Source organism: Oryzias latipes, chromosome 22 (genome assembly GCF_053564925.1).
Source record: "Oryzias latipes strain Hd-rR chromosome 22, Olatipes_Hd-rR_3.1".
Taxonomy (NCBI): Eukaryota; Metazoa; Chordata; class Actinopteri; order Beloniformes; family Adrianichthyidae; genus Oryzias; species Oryzias latipes.
This window is the reverse complement of record NC_136258.1, coordinates 17780132-17795421: the sequence shown is the minus strand read 5'-3', so window position 1 is coordinate 17795421 and position 15290 is coordinate 17780132. Positions and strand designations below refer to the sequence as shown.

The window sequence follows — 15290 nt, the reverse complement described above, 5'->3', positions numbered from 1 at the left end:
TGGGAGTTGGGTCATCTAGACCCACTAGACAGTGCGCTGAACCTTTTTTCTTCAATGATTTGTGATCTTCACTGGTGTCCATGGATGACATGAAATCTTTCCACCTTTATCCACCTTTATCATGGTAGGGATAACACGTCAATGTAAGGGTGGGGTCATATAAGATAGGGTTAAGATGCAGCCGCTCCTCTCCACGACCCTCCATGGGCACACACAAGGGTCAACCACTTTATGGTTGCATGTGACAAAGGCATTAAAACATTTCTATTAAAATCAGCACTTCTTTGGTGTGTTTTTTTTTTCTGACTGGATTTATTTACAGCTAAGGTAAGAGGACAAACGTGTTAACATTGAAAGGTTTTATTTAGGAAAGAAATACATCTTTGGGATGGAAACAAAATTTTCAATTTTCCTTATCTGTCATGACTTCAGTGGAGAGAGAGTCTCTTTCAAAGCTTTTGTGCTATCCTGCACTGAGACCATGTTTTAATATATTGAAAATGAGACCAAAATGTATCTGAGGAGGCACTGCAACCTGTCTAGCATTTATTTCTCATTTGAAACAGCTTACACGTTTGCCAGAAACGGCAACCTGCGAGAACACTGAGAATAGTCTCGTTTATCGCAATCTACACATATTTTTGCAACTTTTTCTGTTTTCTTAAAAAGGTATAATCATTTAAAACAAAAAAAATCCAACTCTAAATCCTCAGTAAGAACAAACATTTTATTCACAAGAACTGTAAATGAAAACACAAGCTGCCATATTTTACATTTATGTACAAGGTCTGAAAATCCTATACAAAAACAAAGATATTAGAAAATATGGGTTTTGATATGAAATATGACCCGACATATAATATTTTGGGAAAAAAGTTTTGGTAATAATAAAAAAATTAATTTGGTAATAAGTATTATATTTATGAACCTCACCCCACCGTTGGTGAACACTGATATATTAAAAAAGTAGAATGGTAAAAATGGTGTAGAAATTAATCTTACAAATGATTAAAAAATATCATGCAGCATCTTCAGAGAGGGCCTGAGGGTCAACTTTATAAAAACAAAAACAAAACAACATGAAAAGTTCAATTTTGTCATAGATACAGAAGTGAAACACCCCCTAGTATGTTTCTCCAACCTCTTTCGTTCACTGCTGTTTATTTGTAGAGCACTTTCTGGCAGCAACAAAATAACGTTGGTTTAATAATTGAGTTTCCAGAACAATGCCACAATCACTTGCCCTCTTGCCAGATGTTTTCATGGGAAACTCAAAGTAAATTCTGAATATGTTACTGTTTGTTCTTATAGCAATCTTCAGTATAAATGAGTGGGAATGCATAGGACACTTACTGTACTGAAAAGAAAAGGCTTTTAGACTTGTGCTGTCCTTTCTGTGCCTCTTTTTCTTACAATATGTAGAAAGCTCTCAGTGTAGCCCAACATGCGAAAAAATTGGACTGATGAGCATCACCATTATGATACTATTATCACAGGAGAGATGAGGGAATTCCCTCAGGGTTGCATGACCATTTTCCGAGGCACCGTAGACAATGGCTGAATCAAGATAAATCATTCATTTCTTTTCACAGTGCCCTCTAGATTGATATGTTTTGGCTTAATCTCTCACTTTCACTGAGAAAAAGTGGATAAATGCAGTTCGAATAAGCTATCCCCCAAAATCACTGCCCCTCTACCATAGGGCACTGACACCCATTTTAATCAAGGCAACTGGAGGAAAAAAAATGTTCACTCCACCCTGCAAGCTTTCACAAGCCAGCTGGCAGAGGGGTAGTGACATTAGCAAATGCAGTCATTGATGAAACAACACAGTCCAATTTGAAATTCTAGAAAACACTACATAGCCAGTGTTAAAATAAGGCGCAAGAGGCTGAATGAAAACGGACAAAATGTTGGCTGAGGTTTTGAAACGAGAGAAAAGGCAAAAGTCTATGAGCGCAATAACATTAGCTTATTGCTTCTTCTTTTTTCTTTATTCTTTTCCCTTTAGAAAGATTTTTGTACATACCACACACTCATTTAAATACACTGTACAACAGGATCTAAAATACTTTTCTTGACAGCAACATGTTCACGGCGTGTTTAGGTATGCTGAAGATACCCGCACCATATTAAAAATAAGGTTTCAAATCAAAGCAATAAAAAAGGCACTTTTAGGTGAAGTCCATTGAGTCTTGAGTAAGTTTGCCATAAAGGCAACAACACACACATTGTTTCTCTGCCATTTCTTTGACAGGAGGCACTGTAGCTAGATGGTCGAGAGTTCTGTTTTTGTGTAAAGCTCCACTCCACATCTCTGGCTCTCTCTTTTTTTTTTGCGATATCTACAGACCGGCTGCTACATTTCTTCTCCCTTCGTTTTTTTCACTTTCACTTCCTTTTTTCCGTCTTGACTTGCTTTTGTCCTCAGACTTCCACTTCCCGCAGTCTCTCCTGAGTGGCTAGTGTTGACGGCATGCTAATGTCAAAGCAGGTCACCATCATAACACGAGACTTGCACAGGTTGACACAGAATTCCAGCTCTTCTGTGATTTGTGCCAAGGCCTCCAAGTACTCTATAGACTCCTTATCCAGACTCGGGTCCACCTCAACTAACAAAAAAGACAATTACATTCAATTTTGTGAATTTTAAAAGGAAATTTAAGAGAAAACCAGCATCAAAAGATCAGTAGTAGCTGCTTACACTCTCCCAACCACTTGCTGGGGTCCATCATCAGTCGGGCCTTGGTGTCCTCCAGCTCCTCTAACAACACTTGATGCTTTGCCTTCAGTTCCTTCACTTGTTGTTGCCTTTTCTCCAACATCTTCAGTTTGTTGTTAAAATACATCAAGCCCTGAAAACAAGGAATTAAATATATACATCAACAATTTGAAATTAAATCAACTTAATTCAGTTGAAAGCAGATGGTGAATTGACAAATGCAAAAAAAATAAAGATGCCACGGCATGGTGGAAGTTGTATTTATTTAATTAATTATGTATAATTAGACTAAATGAATGATGGAACGCTATTAAATGGTTTGCAATGTTTGTAAATAAAGCTTTTATCTTGTTTTAACTGAAAAAAACTAACCTTATCAACATCTTGAAATGGTTGCTGAAAAAAGAAAAAAAGTGATCATGTAGAAAGTTGTAGAACAATAAAGAGTACAAATAAACTGCTGAAAAAAATTGGATAAATTGTGGCTTTTAAAACAAAACCTTTTTTAATTTTTTATCAGCGAGAAATGTCTTTAATCCTCAATACGGAAAAATAAGTATTTTCCATAAAATGCAAATCAATGAAGTCAAATCAGACCACACTTGACATTCCTGAGGAACTTATCCAAGACTGGTATTGTCACTTGAGGATTTTCTGCTAAAGTGAACTTAAGGACAAACGTCTGAGACATTCTATTCTAGTCTAAATTCTTTAAATAAAGACATGGATAATGTATTTAAAAAGTTCTCACACCATACTCTAAATCCACACAACACATGTGGATCATCCATGACCTTTAAGTAACACTTACAAAATCAGGCTGAGGATTTGCAAGCTGCATTCATAAGACCTTAACTCAGACAGGGTGTCACTGGAGACAAGACTGACAACCACAATATGTTCCGTCAGGACTGATTCTTTGCTCACCTCAGGGGCTTCCTCCTGGTGCCGTCTTTGGAGTCGTTCTACATCGTCTATCTCATACACCTTAATTTCAAAGGGCTCCTTCAATGGTCCAGAAATAGGAGGCAAGTCCACCCACTGGCCTGTTGTGCTCACCTTTTTCCCCATGGATGAGGTGTCTGGTAAAGGTGCTGGGATCAACCTTCTCCTTTGGAATCCTAAAACATTAACAGTATGGTCTATTGACACCCTCCTTGCTTTCTTAATTGATAGACAGCTTTAATATTTCATTTGAAAAAGTTATCTTCTTCTATTGTCAAATGCAGTACTTAGAAGCAGTTGAGATTGAGGAATAAGTTAAAAGAGCTGGAAGAGTAATGCTTTTTTGAATCAGCAGCACAAATTAGGTCAAAGGCTGGTTCTGAGCCAGGTAAGCTTTGAATTATCTTCTTACCATTTGCTTTTTTCTTGGGATACTTGGAGCTCCGTGCTCTTCCAGACGATGACATTCCACTTTCACTCATAGAGTCAAGGGCAGAAGAAGCACTTCCTGTGGCTTCACTATCTCTTATCATGCTTTCATATCCACTGCTGCCTCCACTATGATAGAACAAAGCTGTGCGGCCCATAGCTGGAGGCAACTCCCCGCTCAAGACACTGCTGTTGTCACTCCCATGGCCACTGCTGTAGCGTTGAGGCCGCCTGGGTGCAGTGATTTTACTGTATGGAGAGGGTAGCAATGCTGTAGGTGACTTATCGTCACTCACATTTACTCCACTATCATTACCACTGTCTGAATCTCCAGAGCATCTACCATGTTTGCCTGACATGTTGCCCGTTGCCAGTTCACTCACACGGCTGTTTGCAGCTCTAATGGCCTGTTTTGTGCCCATAATTGTCCCTCTTCCTGTCTTACTGGTGGCTGGCGTTGGGGTTCGAGGACCAGAAGTTCGTCCTGATGGAGGAAGATTGGCATTTCTGTTGACAGGAGGAGTCAGAGATTTTGTTGATGAGCTGAGCCCTTTTGAGTTGTTAGCTGACAGGGAACGTGCCTTGCTACCATTAACTGTTCCTAATGCTTTTGGGTTTGCAGGTTTTACCTGACCAGTTCTGCTAATATTTCCACCACTTGGAGTCGATGGGCATGAGGCTATTGGAGAGCTTGACGAATTAGGGATACCAAATTTTGGGATAGACTTACTGGATTTACCACCCAGACTTGCCCCACTGTTTTCTCTGCTAAGTGCTACCCTGGAACTTGATAAAGACAGACCTTCACACTTCTCCAATGACATTTGACTGCCATAATGGAGACCAGTCTCTCCTTTAGATCCTTTTGCCTTTGGGCCGGAGGTAACTTTGGCATGGTTGAGGCTTGAGGTTTTGAAACTGGCATGGTCTGTTCTGTGACGAATGTCAAGTTCATCTTCTGATACAGCTGTCCTTGTCCCAGAGGTCCTCCCTCCATCCCCATATGCTGACTTTAAGGCACTTTGGGGAAGCAAGATCTTAGTCTTGTGGTCAAGACTGGACTTTCTAACTGGAGGGGGAGGCGGTGAGGTGCAGGTAGGTTTAGAGGGACCACCTGTTTTCTGTGAATTGGCCTTATTGTTTTTCCCTAAGGAGGAGAATTTAAGGCTTGTGGTAGATGCAACAAAATCTTGGGTTCCCTTGTAGTCTACAGAGGGGTGAATGACGGGCACAGTTCCTAGGGTAGTGGCACCTCTTCTCAACTGAGGCATCTTAGTGGGTGTAAAATGTATGGCTGAATTTTCACAGCCATCAACCACCCTATGGGATGAGGTAGGACCCTGCATCTTGGATGGGCGAGGTACACTGTTGCTGGATGGTTTGCTGGAAAGTATACCACTAGGGGCATTTCTGAGGAATTTGCTGGTGCTGCTGAAGTCAGAAAACTGAGGTTCTGAGAGGTTGTTGGTCCGCTGCCAAGGATCTGCTTGCTTAACTTCTTGCCTTTGTGGATCTTTACCACTGCCGCTACTACTGCTACGACTGTGGGAAATGTATGAGGTAGGTTTGATCTTTCTAGGAAGGCTGGATTGAACTATTAAGGGGTCCTGTGGAGGTGAGGCGGAGTTAAGTGAGTTTGCTTTAATAATATTGGATGTGTTTTGGATGAAGCCTTTTGTTAACTCTGGTGAAGGGGGGCATCTTGTCAATGACAGTTTGCTTGAGGCAGCACTATCACTGTCTTGCTCAGAAAAACTCAACCCACTGTCATTTAGGGAACTCTTAGCCTCTCTGGGAGAAGACACACAATGATAAGTGTCCAGAGAATCAAAGTTAAAGACTGACTCTGGTCCGATGTTTCTGACTTGGGGAAGGAAAACATCTATAGGATGAGCTCCTTCACTTTCCACAGTGCATATACTAACTTCACTCAGCCAAGAACTAATAGATGAGCCCCTGCTGTCTATATACTCTACTGGACCCACCTGAATGGGTTTGACAACTGCTGTATTGACTTCTGATTCTACAACAGTTGATGTATAGGCATCAAACTCATCATTAATGCTGCTGATGATACTGACAGGCCGGGAACCAGAGGCCAAGGCCTGAAGTGAACAGTCACTGTTAAAGCTGATAATACTTGATGGCCGGCCCTTATCGTAAATACTACCAATTGATAGTTCTTCAACCACAGTAAATACCAACTCATCCTCTCCATTCAACTCCACAGGCTGCTGCAGTGTGACAGTAGCTTTTAGGATGTCCCTATCCAGACATCTATCCCTCAAGGTAGAGCGCACTTGACAAACTTCAACAGGACCTCTGAACAAAGAGGAGGTGCACGGGTCTCTTCTTTTGACGGCTTGGTGGCTCATACCCACGGGTGGCATTCTGGTGCTAGATCTTTCTTCAGTATCTCTATTTTCTTTCTGCTGTGCAGGTGGTGGGGCTGGTTTTGGCAAAGCTTTCTTGTTGAAATGGATCTTTTCTCTCACCACAGGCTCTGTGCTTGGTGCAACAGTAGTTGCCAACTTATCTCTACTGACTGGAATCTCGGAGACCAACACCTTTTTGCCATCAGCACTACTTCTGCATTCATTTTGAACATTCTCAACTGGTGTCCTTTCTTCAGGTATGCATTGCATCATGACATTGTCCATTTTGGATCTAGTACTGGGACTACAGGATGGCTGGATTGGGACAGATTTTGGAGATTGTTTGGCTGAGAGGCCATCTTGGTTGTTAGAAAAATTTGATAAAGTCTTTGGTGAATTAGAACCTTGGCTGTCTTTAGGTTTTTCAGTTTTGGGGCTAGCTTGGCTTCGCTTGCCCTCTCCAACAAAGGCGGTGGGTTCTTCACTACCGTCTATACACTCAAGCCTCTCCTGCAGCTCAGCAAATGTGTTGCATTTAAAGAACTGGTCTCTGGCTAGAGGGTCCTCTTTTGCTGATTTCTTCTTGTTTAGGGAAGGGATAATTGGAACAAAAGCAGGTGGACCTTCATTATCACTGAGCTCCCTGTCAGAAATTGCTGTTCCCCCAGGACCAACGTAAATAACTGTATCACAAGACTGTTCGCTACTGGAGGAGTATTCTGGGTCACTGAGAAAAGAGGGCAGGTCTGGATCTAGGGCTACAGTCCGAGGATGAAAAGGTCTAAGATGAGGTGGCCGACGGATCCTTCCTTCCTCACAGGAGCTTTCTCCACCAGAGGAACTGGATGCATACTGCATAGAATAGTAAAAAAGAGCATACATGATTTTTAAGGTTGTGTGCAGGCATATTAAGGGCCAAGAGAGAACATCCTTTTTAGGTAATTCTGGTCTATATTTGTGTTTGATGCTGTGTGTCAGGAGCCCTCAAATCACAATTATTATCTATGTGTTGACAATATTACCGCAGTAGAGTCAATAAATCAGAAATAAAACTTCAGATTTTACTTTTCATAATATTATTTTAACTATTCAAGGGTCTGCTTTATGGCATTATCTGTCCTAGTTCATGTCAGACAGATTACATTTCTTTATAAAAGAATAAAACTTTTATAATTATAATAATATAATACTATAATCATTGGTCTTTAATATAATAATATAAAAACTCTTTTTTTTTCATTTTAGAAGTTAAAAGTAAATAAATTCACAGAAAAAATTGCCAATTATACTAATTCCTGAATGTAATCTGCATGAACCAAATGACATATATATTCAAAAATGTATCTAATTATCTGAAATATATTTTTCAAAATGTGAGACAGTTTTTGGCAACTGTATTAATTAAATTAGTGGACGTGTCAGAATTTCTTCACTACTCACTACTTAGTGGACTATATAGTCCAATTGCCTTTTTGAAAATGATTGTAAAATGATCAGAGGAAGGTAAAAAACTGGTTCTCGGGTAATGCTCAAATCTTCCATCTGTCACATTGTCTCCTTTTAATGGTTCAGAAATAAAAAAGGTGAACATTTTAAGATTTTGATCACTTAAAGATTTATACTGAATAAATATAATGCTTAAAATAATCACAACTAGTTCTCATTAAACTCATACTAAACAAAATTTTTGTATAGTACCATGACTCAAATGTGTTTAAAAACATAGGAGCTTTACTAAAGTATTAACCAGTACTGGTGTACCTTGGATTTCTTTTTTCTCATCCGGTGGATGCGAGAGGCCAACTGGATGGTTGTGAGTGAGTCGGCATGGTTGGCTGGGACATCTGAGATGTGGGCAATCATTGTGGTTCTACAGTTAATGTTGCCCAGGGACTCCCTCAACAGCATTGTCAATTTGCTGTCTCTACAGAATGCAAAGACATAATTATCAGTCGACTTCAAATGTGTGTTTTAATACAACAATACTAAAGAGATGATTAGATGAAAATATTCCTGAGTGTCACTTTAAATAACTGTGCTAAAAATACACTGAAATGACTTTTTAAAGGAGAAGAAATAGGAAATACAATAATCTTATCGATATACTGCTGTGACCAATATTTTTGAAACAATTAACCTGCAGATGCAATTACTTAAGAGAAAAATGCATGAGTAAAATGTAAAATTAATGTGATTTTCTTACCTGTAAGGAACGTGTTTAGCACCATTTGTCAAAGCCATTATGACATTTCCCAATGCATTGAGAGAAAGGCACAAGCCTCCTCCCCCGTCTCTGCTTTTACTGAGAACCTTTTCGCAGCTCCCCAAGTCTAAAAGGTGTAGCCTGCTTCGCCCGCCTGACACTGTCAATGAAAAAAGGACCAGTTGAATAAATGAAGATCCCCCTTTTCTACTAGTTAGCTTCCTTATTTGTAGCTTAGGGACAATAAAAGGGAAGTAACTGAATCCCACCAGACCAGGGAGGCAGATTTTCCACACTGAGATGAATCAATGTTTATCTGATTGTATCAGATGTATGAAATGTAATGAAATGTATCAATTAAACAACCAACTAACAATTACAAACTTTTTCAAGTGATCTAAATAAAGGTTTCAGGTCTAGGTCAACAATGATTCCTTCCTTGCTTAAAGTACTCCTTAGCCAGGGTTATAATACTAACTTCCGCCTTTGCCACTCTTCTCCATGCGATACTGATAAACATGCAGGGTGAACAGCATGTGAGAGTTGCGCCGCTCCTCCTCCTCAACATTTGGTCTGCTGGTGCTGCGCGCGGCAATGGCCGCATCGAGGTAAAATGCAGCTTTGTCGGCGGTCGGAGCACGCAGCTCGCTCTGATTTTGGAGCTGCAAACACAGAGGAATAGACATAGACCGGAGGGTTAGCACAAGAGGGTATTAAGGCTGGAAAAACCGAGGAACCTGTTAATTGGACCCCCTGCATACACTTCCTGCACATATCAGTGACTCTCTGAGGCAATTAAAAACAGAGGATGTGCATGCAGAGGGAGCAGGGCTGAGAGAGGTAATGTAGGACCAGGAGGTAGGGGCAGGGGCGCAAAAAGTGGGTGTGTAGCATATGCGTTGCATAGGGGCGCCGGCCAAAGGGGGCGCCAAACTACAGTTGTGAAAATGATTTTATAGTCCGTATTTTTTAATTTCACAGCTGTTTGTGCGCATATATTTACATGATATGATCAGTAACAGAAGTACATCGTAACTGATTGGGCGCCCCCGCCACAGCCGCTCCTCCTTCCCTCGGGTCTTGTACAGAGAGCGCTGCACAATCCAGCACATGTCCGCGAGGACGTACGGGGGCGCGCTCTCGCGCCTGATTGTTTTTATTTGAATTCTGTGAAAATCCCTCCATATGTGATCATCTGATGGCAACGCACTTTAAGGAAAGTCAATGGAAAGGCAAAAGAAAAAACAATCGGGGGATGAAAACAGAAAACGCAAGAGGGACAAACATGTGTTGTGAATGAAGAAAAGCTTCTGTAAATTGTTGAGAGACAGCAAGTACATTTTAGCAGTGATAAAAACAGGCTTGAAAAACATTCAGGCTAAAGCTATTATGGTCACAAGTGTATTGCTGCTGTACTGAGCAGGATTTACAGTATCAATAATCATGAAGAGAAAATGAAGAAGCTTGTTTGTACTAATTTTTTTTCTTTTTATGTTAAAAGTTTGGATAATTATTTTTTGTGAGTGACTATTTAGTTTGCAGCCTGTTGCTTTTAATATCACTTTGGCTGAACGACACTTTGGATTGTAGTTGAACATTTGGAGTTGTTTGACAACAATAAAGAAATCTATTTTATTCTATCCCACCACTAAGTGATATCCAACAAAAATGTAATTTAAAAATACAAAAAAATGTTTCTATTTTTACATATAGTTTAGTCTCTTTATTCTTTGAAAATCTTCCTAACACAAAGTTTATATCACACAGCTGTAAGGATGGAGAGAAAGAAGAGAAGAGAGAAAAAAGATCAGGACAGATGGAGGAAAGAAAACAGGTTGGTCTTAAGGTGGACGTTCAGGGCAAAGTTAATACCGAGTCAGTTATTTTTAAATAGTATTCTTATTTTGAAAAAATGTTCACTAGCAAGATGATTAATTTATTTAAAACATGAAACAATTGCTGCTTGGCCATATGATTTAGTAGAGAAGAACACAGACAAGAGGTGAAGGAGACAGACATGAGGATGGTGATGCATCTGATATAAAAGAGAGCAGAGATGACTTCAGTCAGGAATAATTAAACTATTGAAGTCACAAAAACCTAGATGCTAATTCTGGTTCAAAGTTCTGCTGACCACTTGTTCACGTATTTTGGGAAAACAAGTGCAGACATACATGACAAGTCAATCCCAACAGAGAAGAATGAGGAGAGAGGTTCAGATGATGATAATGATGATGATAGAGGGTGGGAGACGATCAGCTGGTGATGAAGAGGGAGAAGAACAGAGAGGTACAGAGGAGAGGGCTGGGGTAAGTTATTTCTCGGAAGATTCTTTTGAATGGCATCACCTCACAAATTTGGGGAATCATTGAGGCAATACACGGTTGAAAATAGCTCACAAAAATGTTCTTCTGGGTCATCTCCCTAACCAGATAAGAAGTGATGAGATTTATACATGTAAACAATAAAATTGTTGTGGGGATGTTAAGATAGCTTTAGGAGTGGATGGGGTATTTTATTATGTGCATTTGTGTTTGTGTGTTAGTGTGTGTGTGTGTGTGGGGGGGGGGGGGGTTACGTGGCCGCATACCCCTATTTAATTAGGTAGTTGCGCCCCTGGGTAGGGGCACCTTCCTGAGAAGAAGAAATTCAGAAAAGAAGCAGGCAACATCAAGGAGCCCATGTGTGGAAGCTGAAAGGAAGAGGAGACTTCCTGAGCTGCAGTTGCTTTGAAGTAGAAGTCCAAAACCGACACCCCACCCAAAAAAAACATCTGTCAGCAACACCTGTGAATGACTTCAAACCTGCAGTTCTTCAACATCCCCCAGTGATATTCCTACAGATGTTTGTGGCGAGCTCGCTTTAAGTCATGGGTAATGGATGCTGACAGGAGAGTCAGAGAAAGAAAGTAAAAAGAAAGCTATCAATAACACAGGTGGGTTTGGTTGAAATATAAATCAAAGATTTCAGGAGCGAGGATATAGTGAGACGGGCTAGGAAGTCCTAGGAGACAAAAAGTCTCACACATGTACTCACTAGAAAGTTTAAACATCTTTGAAAAAGAAAGAGGGGTTAGATCACAGGCAGAAAAAGATCAATACTAAGACTAATACTTTATAACCCACAGAGAGGGAATGAAAGACTGAGCGAACAAAGGAAACCAGGGAGACCAAGCATCTCTCACCTGAGTGCCGCAGATGGGATCCTCTTTCAGATGGATTCCCGGTGACTGGCCCTCCTGTAGGCTGCCTGTTGACACTTCTGACAGCAAGTCCTTAAGCTCTTCATCTTTTCCAAAAATTTCCACAGCAGACACACGGACTGAGAACCGAGTGCCAGTCTTCTCCTTTCTCTCATTGATGAGCTTGAAGAGCCAGGAAATGGCGCAGGGTACAATGCCTAGGCTCTGAGTGGAGCTGTCTTTGCCAATCATGGTGTATGTCTTGCCTGGGGATGTATGATAGGGAAAGAGGTATAACAAAAAGAAAATATGGCCTTGAAGCAAGCATATTCACTTTATGTTATGTCTTATTCCACCAAGCTGCCTGGAAGCGCAGTATTTCTAAAAGAAAGGAACGACAGGCACTGGGAAAAAGGGAAAAGATAAAGGCGGACATGGAAGGAGGTTATACATGTGAATCAAATGCAAAAGAGAATGACAGCAAACAGCTGCATGAAAAGAGAAGTCTTCCACTTAAGCATACTAGCCAGAGCAGTCACTCGGATTTTAATTATAGAGTAACCCCTGAAGCCTTGATGCTACACTTAATCCGTCACCCCCCACCTTCAGATTTCTTTCGCTTTAATCTCCAATTCCTTGACTCACCCCAGTGCATCACTGAACCAATTGTGGACACCAAGTGTAACTAACAAAGACCAATAAGAGTTTTTCTTTGGCTAACAAAGGCACTTGTCAAATCTGGTGCCTTTGGAGGAGCTTACCAAGCTTGACTTGACCGAAGCTGAAGATGCAGCCGTCTGCTCCGTTCACAACAGACTGGACGACCTCCGCTACTGTTCCTGAGCACACCTCCGCCTGTGACAAAAACATCGTCTAATGTTTAGTTTCAAAATTTTGTGCCTGGGAAACAGAAAGAAAAACAATATTTGTCCATTCAAAATGAAAGCAAAATCATTTGTTTGTGAAGACTGTTTCATGCCGTTTGTTTCAGTACGGGGCCTCTGAGGCAAAGCCTCTGCAGACGAGTCTCATTCCCATACATCACACAACAAACAAGACCAACAAACAAGACCTCTAACAGCAGTTCTCATCCATACAACTGTTTGCCACCAGCAGTCTCGTCCCAGCAGCACAATATAACAGCTTGGCATGTGGGCTGCTGCTGAAACGTTTTGCCTTAAGCCACCAGCAGCTTATTTTTGAATGTATTTCCTTAAAATGAAAGGGAATACAAAAACACAGGTTTTCTCACACCTTGCAACATTAGTTGTAGTCATTTCTGGTTTTATGCTGTTAATTCTGAAGAGCCAATTGGAAATGAATATAATCCTCAAAGTTTAAGTAATTTTCCTTTAATGATATCTAATTATTTCTTCTATGAAAAGACTAATGTTTTGTTCTTGTTTTTGTGTTTTTGTTTTGTTCATAAATTACAGCAGACTTTTGATTCAGTGACAATTGTAATGGTTTGATAAAGCGGTGTCAAAAAAAGAGGTTGGATTTAAGTGGAGTGAATTCAGATCATTCTTCTGATGGCTTAAAATGCCCAGCTGTTAGCCCCACTCTGCCAAAAATTGCAGTTGACCCAAGACAAGAATCTTTTCTCTAAGCCCCTTACCACGCCCCCCCATGCTTAAGAAAGTTCTTAAGTTCTAGAGCAGACAAATTCCTGATCAACAAAATACGAAAAAAAGGAACAAATATAATGTCCATTACTTGTGAGGCATCCTGGGTAAAAACAGCATCAAAGGCGAATATCTTTGGAACGGCCACAGTGGCGGACCTCCTGTGTCCTGAACTGGAGTGTGGGCTAGACGCTGGGTCGTAGAGGGTCAGCTGCTTCTTCCTGCTGTCAACTTTCAGGAAGGACTGCGACTCTGAAGAGTCTGCATCCTCCAGAGATGGACAGATTCGCATCATCACTTTCACCTGTTCAGTTTAACAAAAAGAATAAGAAAAAGGGCTGCATTAAAAGAGAGGAAGGCACAACATTAGCAGAGAACTACTTGTTTTTTTCCTGATTAAATAGGTGGGTAAAAATGAGAACATAAACCTAAATTCAAAAAGGAGTCGAAGGTTTGCATTCTGAATAGAAGTTGCAAACTGAAACTCCCTCAACATTACGCATTAACATCACGTCCACTCTTTCAGAGCTGATGTACATCTGAGGTTTCCATGGAAACAGTCTCACAGTCAGCAGCAAACTCGATGGGTCAACACATTGCCTAATGGTGTTAGTAAAAAGGAAGCAAGGTGAGTATTGAAAGTCATTGCTATAAATGCTGAAAATTGTGTGAAGCACCCTGCTGGGGGGGATTATCCCACTCTAGGTTGTTTTTTTGGACTGAGAGCAGCTTAGCAGCCGGCAGAGCAGAGGCATATGGCCCCCTTCTTTATTCTACCTTTTTACACTCTGCAGCTTTTCTTCTGCTTTCTTACTTCATGTAAGAATTCTAAAACCGGCTGTATTTTGATTTGATATTCACAAAGAGAGCTTACAGACATGACACATTCCTCAGGTCAAAGTATGCCTCATCGCCCATGTATGGACTGAAGAAGGTGACAGCCTATAGATAAATGTTTTGTTTCAGCACCACACTGGCAAGACAATGCATTTCTTCTGTTATTGCTGTGCCTAAAGGAGTAAAGTCAACTTCCCAGCTGTATGCCGTGCTGCATCTAACAAAAGTCACACAGCTTTTACACTTGCTGTGCTGCACACAGCCTTCTGTGTGTGGTATGTGGGGGGGTCTTTGAGCATGTTGAGCTATATGAAGCTCCAGTTTACGATTAGCTTCCTTTAAAATGACAACTCGATATTGCTTCACGATCTGATGGTCAGATATAAACCTGTTACAATAGCACTATGAAAATATATCTGTGACTGACGAGGGACAGAACAGCTCCTGGGATAAGATTAGAAGGCTTTTTAAGACCCTGTCATCTCCTGGAGTTGTTTACTGTTACACCCTGACATTACAGCCAGAAAAGACTTTCTATATTCTACGTTGCACAAGATGGGAACTCTAAGCAATGTATAAAGCTTTCTGAAAAAGAACTTCCGCAAAATTGAAATGGAACTCTAAGAATAATGCTGCTTGGGAGTTGGAAAAAGTAACTTTGGACCTACTGCTCACAAAATATAATATGAGATAGGACACTGACCTTAAACAAAGTCTGCAGACATTACAGAAAAGTGAACTTATAAACTCTGTTAAAACCAGAATGACGGGTGTTAATCAAGCAGCAAAAGATGGAATTACTAACCTTGGACAGTTGACAGAATATGTACGCTTTTTTATTTCACAGCATTACCACATAATTATAATAATGAAATTGTTTTAAAAATTATTGAAGATGGTTAAAGTGATCATTCTCTAATTATATCATTTCACTTGTCCCAAAAAGTTATTATTTTTGTAATGAATAATAAAC

The 15290-nt window shown here is 40.4% G+C and overlaps 1 protein-coding gene across 7 annotated transcripts in view; it reads right to left on the bottom strand.

Annotated features, from left to right (window-relative positions):
* Window positions 1-706: 706 nt before the first annotated feature.
* kif26ab (kinesin family member 26Ab) overlaps window positions 707-15290 on the bottom strand; it is a 72937-nt gene continuing 58353 nt past the window's right edge. For 5 of the 7 annotated variants that reach the window (XM_011490381.4, XM_011490382.4, XM_011490383.4 and 2 more), the window contains 11 exons: window positions 13572-13784; window positions 12617-12710; window positions 11859-12121; window positions 9153-9336; window positions 8675-8834; window positions 8233-8395; window positions 4080-7323; window positions 3650-3843; window positions 3095-3118; window positions 2705-2855; window positions 707-2612 (listed from right to left, as the gene is read on the bottom strand). In XM_011490381.4, the coding sequence (XP_011488683.1) occupies window positions 2428-2612; window positions 2705-2855; window positions 3095-3118; window positions 3650-3843; window positions 4080-7323; window positions 8233-8395; window positions 8675-8834; window positions 9153-9336; window positions 11859-12121; window positions 12617-12710; window positions 13572-13784 (4875 nt within the window). In that variant the 3' untranslated portion in view covers window positions 707-2427. The remainder of the gene's footprint in view (window positions 2613-2704; window positions 2856-3094; window positions 3119-3649; window positions 3844-4079; window positions 7324-8232; window positions 8396-8674; window positions 8835-9152; window positions 9337-11858; window positions 12122-12616; window positions 12711-13571; window positions 13785-15290) is intronic. The other 2 variants (XM_078941346.1, XM_078941348.1) reach the window with 1 other exon arrangement.